This window comes from Crocuta crocuta, unplaced genomic scaffold (assembly GCF_008692635.1).
Source record: "Crocuta crocuta isolate KB4526 unplaced genomic scaffold, BGI_CrCroc_1.0 scaffold548, whole genome shotgun sequence".
NCBI classification, from domain to species: Eukaryota; Metazoa; Chordata; class Mammalia; order Carnivora; family Hyaenidae; genus Crocuta; species Crocuta crocuta.
In genome coordinates this window covers 1,215,407-1,226,333 of record NW_027528725.1, presented here as the reverse complement: position 1 = coordinate 1,226,333, position 10,927 = coordinate 1,215,407, and the positions used below count along the sequence as shown (strand labels likewise).

The following is a 10,927-nucleotide window of genomic DNA, read 5'->3' as shown; positions in this document are numbered from 1 at the left end:
ACGCAAACATGCACCTGCAGTGTAGACGCCGAGCGGGCCAGCATGGGGTTGGAACTCAGGCTGCTGGGGATCACCTGGGGGCAGCCACTCTAGGGGTGCTGAGGAACCGGTCACTTCTTACAGACACGCCCCAGGCACTGCACCTCTTGCTGCCCCGCAGGGCTGCCTAAGTACGAGCGCTGGTGGCGCACTGCGCAACCAGGACACATGCCCCGCTGCCTCTCCCATTCACCTCGTGATGGAGCTGGCCAGGACTCCAGGCAGGCAGGCAGACGCTCCGGCCAAGTGGGGGTCTGGGGGCCCTGGCTCTCCCCGCCCCACCCGCTCTTACCACTGCCTTCTGCACCTTGGGCACGGTCGCATCAGACGCTGCCACCCCCGTCCCTCATCCTCTACTCTTCACCTTCTGGAAGCCTCCGGACTTGCTCTCTCAGCTCCGCCAGCAACAGCAAAGGTTTTCCATTTTCCTCATCAGCTCGTTAATGATTTTCAGAGCCTGGATTACTCAAGCCAGGCCTGAAGCCACACTGGACTTGGAAACTTGGGACACCCGCTCAGCCAGCCCCAGTGTGCTCCCCGTGAACCCCCTGGAGCCTCACAGCTCTTCCCAAGGGGCCCGAAGCTCCCTGGGTGGGAGGTCCGCAGGGCAGCCCCCGACCATTGCTTAGGACTTACCTAAGCCCCAGGCTTCAGGCTCCCTCCTGTATCCTGCTCTTCCCATCCAGCCCTCCCCCTGCAACTCCTACGTTCTCTCTGTGTCCTCACCTAAAGGTAAAACCTGGTAAACAGGAAAGGGTCTATCACAACCTTGCAAACAGAAAGAAATGCAATGGCCTGAGCATAAGGACTTCAGTTTGAGGCTTCTGGTTCAAGATGGTGGCCTGAGCACTCTTCAAGACCCTCTCCCTCTCCCCTCCCCCTCCCTCTCCCTTCCCCCTCCTTTGAGCATCTTTAAAAAGTGCAGCTGCCATAAAGAAGCCACAGCCTAGAATCATGGGGAAGAGAGGGAGGGAGGGCCCAGTTCTGGGAGGGGCTGTCCCCCCCGAGACCCAGGTCCCTGCCTCAGAGCTCTTAGGAAAAAGAGTGGACAGGAATCTTTGTGCTTTGACATGAAAAAAATAAACTGGACAGCCAGCTCATCTGAGCTCCAGGGAAGGACAAGCCGCCCAAACCAAGCAGCCGGGACATTTTAGTGCCAAGTTAAGAAGTGTATTTGTTCCCTATCTCTTTGTAAGCTACAAGAGCCTACCAGAACCACTGGAAGAAGGTGAAAGGGGCTCCTGGCTGGCTCAGGTGGCGGAGCGTGGGACTCTTGGTCTCAGGGTCATGAGTTCGAGCCCCGTGTTAGGTGTAGAGATTACTTAAAAATAAAATCCTTAAAAAAAAAAGGGTAAAAACAAAGAAAAAACAGACAGCAGTGGGGGTTCCTGAAAATGGAAGACTCCACTAACAGCGAACTTAGGGTAATAGATCTTTATTAGACCCTCATTAAAAGAAATAAAAATATGAGCCTATCACACAATTAAATAATTAAATTTGAGGCTGTCATCAAATGGCCCAGGGGAGTGGCATCACTTAGGTCTAGTGACTGGCAGATACCTTGAAATTCTGGAAGTCAGAAGACCAAAGGTCTAGTACTGATTCTGTGTGACCTTGGGCAAATTATTCCCCTTCCTGTGGCTCCCTGTCCTCAAAAAAGGAAGTGACTGGTCCTGACTTTCCGCTAGGACTAATGTGTGCAGTTAGAACATGCACCAAGTAAGGCTGCCGGCTATCAGGGCACGATATGACCCAGTACCGTTGAGAAGGTTAAGGGGGAGTAAGGGGGAGACAGTAAGAGAAGAACAGGAAGCCAGTTAAAATATGCTGGGGTCAAACATGGGCTAGGGAGGGGAGAGGGGGATGGGCGTGAAGGGGAGGGGAGGGGGGCGAGGTCAACAACTCGTGCTGATCAACTGGGTATCCACAGGCAAAAGAGCGATGCTGGACCTCTACCTCATGCCACGTACAAAAATTAAATTCGAATGAATCAAGGGCCACTACAGAGCCCAAACTATGATAATTCTTAGAAAGAAACATAGGCACAAATCTTCTCGACCTTGGATCACACCATGGTTTTTCAGATATGACACGAGACGCACAAGCAAGGGTAAGCAGGGATCTTGCACATCATGGAAATGAAAAACCTTGGTGCTGCGAAGGACATCAGAAGAAGGCGAAGACAACCCCCAGCATGGGAGAAAAATTTTACACATCACAGAGTTGATAAAGGACCTGTATCTAGAATAGACCAAGAACGGATGCAACTCAGGAATAAAAAAGACCAAAGGATCTAAACAGATACTGCTCCAAAGAAGACACAGAAATGGCCAATAAGCACATAAAAAGATGCTTGACACCATTAGCCATTGGGGAAATGCAAATCAAAACCATAGTGAGATACCACTTCACATCCCTGGAATATTCTCAGCAAAAAGACAGATGATAGCAAGTGTGGGGGAGGATGTGGAGAAACCAGAGCCCTCCTACACTGTTGCTGGTGGGAGGGTAAAATGGTGCCACTGCTTTGGAAAACAATTTGGAAGTTTCTCAAAAAGTTAAACATAGACTTTATGTTTATTCTGTAGGACCCAGCGATGCCACACGTAGGGATGCACCCGAACGAAATGAAACCATATTCTGTACGCAAAAACCTGTACAAATGTGTTCATAGCAGTATGATTCACAATGGCCAAAAAGTAGTAACCCATGTATTAATCAGCTAACGATCGGATCAACAGAATGTGGTACATGTAGCCAGAGAATGCAATTCTACACAACTATGGAAAGGACTGATGTGTGAATACATGTTTAACATGGATGACCCTAGGAAACATTATGCTAGTTTAAAAAAAAAAAAAGCCAGAAACAAAAGGCCACTGTAATCCCATATCCGTGAGATGTCCGGAACAGGTAAATCCCTATGGAAAGTAGATTCGTGGTCGCACAGGATAGGGGAGTTGGGGGGTAAGTGGGAGGGTGACCGCTAAAAGGAACGGGATTCCTTTTGGGGGTAAGGAAAATGTCCTAAAATTGAATGGGCTGATTCTGAATTTACCAAACACCATAGAGCTGTAGGCTCTAACTGGGTGCACCGTATTGCATGTGGATTACATCTCAATAAAGCTGCCACCTGCTCCCGCACCCTCCCCGCAGATGGGAAAGGAATCCGGAGCCCGTTTTCCTCCAGAGGAACACCACCCCTGCCATCCCAACCTAAGTATTAGAGAGTCCCCTTCACCCTTAGAAGGGTCTTGATTTATATTATAAATTCACATCACTGCCCTGTCACTATGTGATATCAGGCAGATGGCTCTACCCCTCTACATGTCATTTTCCCCAACTGTGAAGGCCAGGTCTCCCGGGTTCCGCTCATCTTTGATGCTAGCAGTGTATCTTCCTAAAGCTCCACTCTAGAAGTTGTAAAATCCTGCTGTTGATCACAGGCTTCTCAAATCTTTGGAAGATAAACCTAAGTGAGGAAGGAGTGCAGATCGCTGGGAAACAGACAAAGACTAGTTCCTGAGTTTCCTGGTTACTGATAATCAAATGTCTCCATAATTAAGCCACTAACAAAGCCGATCCAACCACTCCAATGCAGGCAAAATGGCCTAAGCAACCCCTCCACACATGAAAAAAGATAAACATTTCAGTCGAGGCCGCACAGGCCAGATGATGTCCCTAGGAAACTTGGCAAGTATGGCAGTGGTTAACAGAGGTCTAAATGGGACGTGGTGAAGTCCATCCAGGAGGGCCCGCTATCATGACTTGTCATGATCATGGTCGACTGATCATACCGGCGAACGTTCGTTTCCTAATCCTCCTTATCCATGACTGCTTAGGGTATAAAATCACATAAAAGGAGCTCAAGAAAAATATTGTGTCCTCATCCCTTTCATACTCATGAGAATGGACCCGAAAAGAGTGGTTCTATCCTCTCCTTCTTCCTCCCAAGGGCAGAGACTTAGGTCTCCGGGGCTGGTGCTCCACCAGCGTTACCAACGCAGAGACCCTCGCCGGGCACTGCAAAAGCAGGTCCTTAGAAAGGCAGTCAAGGTGAAGGACGCAGAAGGCACAGAATAAATCCCCTTCTTGCCAATCCGTCCAAGAAGCAGAAGGACGGATGCCCACCAGGGTCGCACAGAAGGGAAACCAACATGAAGGCAGAACGGTGGCGAAGCACCCGCACCCAGTCAGCACTCCTGGTCACGGGGCCGGTCACCAGAAAAGGTGAAGGTCAGGGGGAGGCATGGCCTTCCCTGGAGGCAGGGGGAACGGTCAGAAGGCCCCGAGATACGCAGCGAACTGGCGCCCAACAAGGGAGCGAGGGGTTTCAGAGAAGGTGCCCCTTCCCATAAGCCTCTTTAGGACTGCAGCGCTGGGAGAAAAGGACAAGGAACATTCCAAAGCTGGAGGCTGGGAGGAAGGGAGAGAGGAGCCGTTGGCTCTCCGTACACCAGAGACTGCGTCCGCAGGGTTCTGCTGGTTACTAGGCCACATCCCTCCGAGCCGCAGCTTGCCAGGCAGACGGTGGTGCACTTTCTACATCCAAGGGAGTCCGTGGGGCTGGGAGGGGGAGGGGAGGCCCTACTTCACACACTCTACATCTGCTCAGAGGCCGCATTTCAGGATGATGTGGTAGCCATCGTTGCTCTCAGCTGCAAAGAGAAACACTGGACATTTTACAAGAAGAAAGGGCAAGACACCGTGACCTCGGGGGAGGAGGGAGGGCATGACACTGGTGTACCAGCAGAAGCCCCGCGGTGGATACTGGTCCCACACAGAAGACTGCGTAGAGCAAAGCGTGCTAACAAAAACAAGCGTCTTAACACACGCCTTCTGCCTTCGTGATTTCTTGCTGGCAATGAGCCTTACGACCGCAGCCCTAGGCCTGAGGACTGAAGGCTCTAGGCCCGAGAAGGCTTTGAACACAGTGTGGTTCTTGGGGTGGTATGGCCCCCAGCTCACTGCAGGCAGCTGCCAGCTAGAGCCAGAGAACAGGGGGCCAGGCATGGCCCTGTCACAGTCCAGAGTCTATGACCCGGTCACAGGGCTTTCATGCTGATACACTCCGTAGGTTTACCTGCCCCCGGGCCTAAGGAGGGTCTTTCTCCTGCCACACAAGTCCCTTCTCAGACACCTTCCTCAGGCAGAAGCTTCACGTCCCACCCCAGCCCCAGACTCCTGAGCCACCAGACCTATCGGCTCAGCTGCTGTACTCCACACCCGCTCCACTGCAGGCCCTCATTTTACAAAAGCTCAAATGCATCTTCTATGCGACACTGGGGTCGTTCATGGAACGGACTGTGGGGCCGATCTCAATGGTTCTCACACTTCCAGCGCAAGGCTTCACAGGAAGGCTGTGTTCCCGCTTCCCAGACGATGTCCCCAGATAACGTTCCCTCCGGGGACCCGCTCACTCTATTTACCCAGGGAGGCGGCAGGGGGCACAGCCAGCATACTCCAAGGGGTGAGGGGGCTTTACCTTTCAAGGTACTGAGGATAAAACAAGACTCATCTTGGAAATTCTGCACCATCTGAAAGGCAAAAGAGAGACTGTGTCCCTTCAACAGTGTCTTCCTACATTGAAAAGCCTCAGTGACACCGAGCCAAGCCACCACAGCTGGCGGAAATGACGGTCACTGTGCACGAAGGCAGAACGGTCCCACTTAACACTTGCTAAGGAAACACGAGGCAAGATAAATGTACAAAATGATTACCATTTTAAGTAACAAAGACTGAACAGAAACGAGCCCGGCAGGGAGGCAAAACGTTCATGTTTAATACAGAACTAAATGTCTGTTTGCTTTCGTTCTGCGTTCTCCTGCTTCCTGGGTTCTCCGATCTCTATAATGGCCACATTACAGGAGCGTGTATGTGTGTAACAGCAACAAACAAAAGATTAAAGTGCTTAAAAAAACACACACTTGGTGGTTAGGAGCCTCCGTGTACCAGCGCCCTGGGAGGACCATATGAACACGGCGCCACCCCCTATGTCTACAAAGGGGCAGGAATGGAGCAGCCAACTCTCTGCAGTTCCCATTGATTAACTACCCAGTGACCTTGGGCAAGTCAACCTTTTTCCTTCTGGCCTCCATGCCCTATCTGCAAAATGGGGCCATTTCCATAATAATAGAACAGAGCCAGGGTGCAGAACATTGGAAAGTGGCACACAGTGCCGGAGGAGTGGAGTACTCATCTATGTGACCGCTTCCTAACACCGTCCCCAGGATCTAGCACCTTCCTCCTACGGGCCGGGGTTCTGGATAAACTCCTGCACGTGTGCACTTGAAGCACACCCGAGACTGTCTAGAGCAGCGCTGTTAACAGAGGGGTGCCTGGCCGGCTCCATCGGAGGAGCACGGGACTCTAGATCTCAGGGCCGTGAGATCGTGCCCCATGCTGGGTGTAGAGGTTGCCTATATAAAAACCTAGAAGAAAATGAACTGGAAACAGTGCCTGCATCAGTGAGCGGAAGCACGGACAAACCGTGGCCTGATTAGGCCATGCCATCCGGTGCGCCAGTGGCTTCCAGCAGCATCTCAACCTGCACGAATCTCAAAAATATAAGGGAGGGGCGCCTGGGTGGCTCGGTCGGTTGAGCAGCGGACTATGGCTCAGGTCGTAATTTCACGATTCATGAGTTCGAACCCTGCGTTGGGCTCTGTGCTGACAGTCAGCTCAGAGCCTGAGTCTGCTTCGGATTCTGTGTCTCCCTCTCTCTCTGCTCCTCCTCACTTAAACTCTGTCTCTCAACAATAAATAAAGAAATGTTAAAAAAATTTTTTTAATTAAAAAATATATAAAGGGAAATGAAAGAAAGTCACAGAAAAAGATACCATTGTTCAGCCTACGTGAAGCTTTAAAATAGGCAAAATTAAATAATATATTGAGGACGAACAAAGGAGCAATGAGTACAAAATGCAGACCAGCAGGATGGAGGGATGGATTGGAACAGGAAATGAGCCCACAAAGGGGCTTCGCAGGTCCTGGACACTTTCTCCCTACTCTGTATAAATTCGTTTTACGTACTCCTTGCACACATCTGCCATATTTCACAGTATCAACAGAAAGAATATTAAAAATATACTTAATATAGCCACCACACACACACACACACACACACACACACACAACGGCAAAACCCCTTTCCAAATTAAAAAATGCAAGCTACATTTTATTGCCTCCTCTGCATTACTGGCCCCCAAATCCTGCAACTCCATCCACCCGTTGACCCCTGCCCCTCCCTGCAGGGCCTAATGATGCGTGAAGTACATTTATTCTATACCACTGGCCCCGGCCCTCTAGGCCTCTCTGCCGCCCAGCCACTTGAGCATGCAAAGCCCTAGGCAGGGCCCACAAGAGCTTAATCAGTAACTCCCTTGTTTAATTAAGTGCCCTTGCACCTCAGGGACCGCTCTGCGGCTGGGCAGGCTGCCTCCGGCACTCTGGGCAATTAAGAACCTAAGGTTTCCAATTGATTCAGGGTTAAGAGGCAAGGAGACTTCAGGGGAATAAGAATCGCCTACTTAGCTGAGGTAGCTTTTTGGGTCCTGTTCTCTGCTTCACTTGCTTAACTGCCCACCCTGGAGGGCACAGGGCAAGCTAGGGAAGGAACTGCCTACAGAGACCCGTGAAACTGCAAGGGTTCCGCACATTCTTGGCTTTTGTCTTCCCCAAAGAAATTCATTCTGAAATGCAAAGAAACAAGTTCTCCATGCCACTACAGCAGCCGCCTTGCTCAGGGTGTCTTAACCTCCCTGGCTGTTCTGAAGTTAGTGCTCGGGTCAGGAACTCTGGGCTTCATTTTCTCTATCTGTGAAATGGGGGTACAAAACTAGTTGCATTTAGATTTAAATGTAATGAGATGGAANTGTGTGTTAAAGATTTTTAAGTAATCTCTACACCCAACATGGGGTTTGAACTCACAACCCCCGAGATCAAGAGCTGCATGCTCCACTGACTGAGCCCGCCAGGCGTCCATCTTTGTCGTGTGTTTTAAAAACCCGCACCCACACAATGCTCAGGCACACCACAGATGCTCACACAAAACACTGTCTGGCAGAATCACTTCAAAGCTAATACAGGGGCGCCTGGGTGGCTCAGTTGGTTGAGCGTCCAACTTTGGCTCAGGTCATGATCCCATGGCTCGTGGGTTCGAGCCCCTGCATCAGGCTCTGTGCAGATGGCTCAGAGCCTGGAGCCCGCTTCAGATTCTGTGTCTCCTCTCTGCTCCTCTCCTGCTTGTGCTCTCTCAAAAATAAATAAAGACTAAAAAAAAATTTTTTTTTTAAAGCTAATATAATCTCTTCTAGGAAAGGAGTGGGGAAGGTAAGGACCCTTCACGTTTGCCTTCAGTTGGTTTCTAGCTCTGGACTTACACTAACTGTGAATTGCTTTTTAATTCAAAAGGAAGGAAATCGCCACCACCTTGCCAAGCTCCAGGACCCAACTCCTATGAGATAGAGGACTCTCATTTAAGAGGCTCGGGCAGGGACGCCTGGGTGGCTCGGTCGGTTAAGCACCTGACTTCAGCTCAGGTCATGATCTCACCGTTTGTGGGTTTGAGCCCTGCGTCAGGCTCTGTGCTAACAGCTCAGAGCCTGGAGCCTATTTCAGATTCTGTCTCCCTCTCTCTCTGACCCTCCCCTGTTCACGCTGTCTCTCTCTCGCAGAAATAAATAAAACATTTAAAAAATTTTTTAAAAAAGAGGCTTGGGCAATTGTAGTGACAAATGGCAATAGGATTATTACTCATAATGACAATATATGAAGTGCATAAACCATTAACACATACACTGTATATGCTGTCAGATGTAAAGATCTCTCCATCACTTGCTCCCAGAAGTTACAAGAGCCTAGCGCTATCCATTACAACCACCTCCCTTGTCCAGTGTCTGCCGTTGCCTGACACTATTTTCTCATTTTATTCTTACTACAACCTCTTTTTGGTAGGCATAATTATCCCCTTTCACAGATGTGTAGACTGAGGCTCAGAGGTTAAGTAAATTTGCCCCGGGTCACTCCATTCCTGGGAGCAAGATCCAGGTGGGGACGCGCATCCAAATCCAAAGCCCACATCTGCTCTCTGCTTTCCCAGCCACCATTCAGGTCCCATGTCCCCTCCAGTCCTCTCCAGATGCTCTCGGAGTTCTCACAGAGGGCTCAGGGTCTGCTGGGGGCTCAAGGTGCCCGCTGCTCCCATCAGCCCAGCTGTGTTGCTAAAGGCCTCATTTCAGGGGAAGCAGAGTAGCCTGCTGGCCACAAGCGTGGGCTCTGCAGCCGGACACCAGGGCTCCCCACCCCCCTGGCTCCACCCCTTACCAGCTGTGAGACCTGGGGCGGCTACTCAGCCCCTCTGTGCCTCTAGTTTCCTATCTGTGAAATGGGCTCATTTTACCCACTTCACGGGCATTTAGAGCAGTAAGTGGTGGATAAATACTGGCACTCCTCACCATCATTATCAAGAGGAGGGGCCAGGAAAGAAGAGGCCTGAGAGCCTCTGTCCTACGGTGTGCAGGAATGCCTGACCATCCCTGAGAAGCAGTTTAATCACTAACCCCGTCTTCAGGCGTGAGGAGGCTCAGGTCAGCAGGTGCCCTCTGCCAGCAGCTGCTTGGGCCGCGTACAGATCTGCGCGGCCTTGGGCAGAGCCGGGAAGGCTGCAGCACCTTCCCCGTTCGGCAGAGGAGCGCTCTGTTCGAGGGCAGCCTGCATCCTCTCCATCATCCACCCCAGGACCACCGACCACCCCCTCCTGACTTCCTCCAGTCCTGACTGTAGGCGTCCTGGAGGCAGGGGTGCGGTCTGGGCCTGGCCGAGAATGGGGTATGGAGCTGGTACAGGGTAGCTACTCAGAGCCTCCAACACCCCCCCTCCCCCCAGACACAGTTAAGGGCATGCGGCCCGCAGATGAAAGTCAGCTGCCATCCCTGGATGGAAGTCACCCCCAAGCCCCAGGGGGCCCTCCCTGCAGCCCAAAGCCCCAGGGCACGGGCGGGGGCTCACCTCATTGCTCACCACCACGTGGATGCCCGTGGGGCCCTGCCGGTACACGCGGTGGATGTGCTGGGGGGAGATGCTGTACAGGTTGGCAATCTTCTCCACCAGCTCCAAGGTGGTCAGCTCCTCCAGGAAGATCGCATGGTACACTGCAGGGTGAGAGACAGCGCGTTCTAGAGACCACACACCTGCTTCCCAAGGAGCCGGCCTACCCTGTGCCCGGCCCCGCCAGCCACTCACGCCTGGACCAACCGCCCCCCTTCCCCGGCGGGAACGGCGCAAAGCCCCGGCACAGCCCAGTGACGGGGAAACGCAGCCATGCATCCTCATTCCCGGGCCAGCCTCTCCTTAGGGGGCCTTGTTTAAGGTGTAGGTCTCCTGTACCCACCCCCCACCCAGGGACTGATGGGGTGGAGGCTGGTGGGGAACGGCTGGCCGAACCCAGTACTTTAACAAGCCTCCAGTGCTTCTGACACACTGCCACATGTGCACCCTTGTAGGAGAGAGGAGAACCCCTGTGTCCCCTTTCCTTTCCTTTCTGTTGTACAAAGGGGTCACGGGATGGCTTTGGGCGAGAGGACAGTGGCATTTCAGGGCAACTGCCACTTGCCAGCACGAATCTAGTCCTTGCCCTTCCCTGCAGCATAAGAACGACTCTACCCCAGCACTGACTGTGCCCACAAAGGGAAGCAGGGCACTGGGAACATCACTAGCCCACTGGAAGATGGCAGTGACCCCGAGGCCGGAAGGAAATGCTTCCTTATTCGAAACCCAAACCTGCCAGGTAGGAGCTAACTGTGGGTGCCCTGCAGTGCACTACCCTCCTCGGGGGCAGGAGGGGGGGCTCCAGTGCCTCGAAGGCACAGCACAACCAGATTAGACTAGA

The 10,927-nt window shown here is 52.0% G+C and overlaps 1 protein-coding gene across 1 annotated transcript in view; it reads right to left on the bottom strand.

The window, feature by feature from the left end:
• Nucleotides 1–712: 712 nt before the first annotated feature.
• TFCP2L1 (transcription factor CP2 like 1) overlaps nucleotides 713–10,927 on the bottom strand; it is a gene marked incomplete at its 5' end in the record, with an annotated part of 55,721 nt that continues 45,506 nt past the window's right edge. The window contains 3 exons of the mRNA XM_077755265.1: nucleotides 713–4,697; nucleotides 5,525–5,576; nucleotides 10,048–10,190. Of these exons, the coding sequence (XP_077611391.1) occupies nucleotides 4,651–4,697; nucleotides 5,525–5,576; nucleotides 10,048–10,190 (242 nt within the window). The remainder of the gene's footprint in view (nucleotides 4,698–5,524; nucleotides 5,577–10,047; nucleotides 10,191–10,927) is intronic.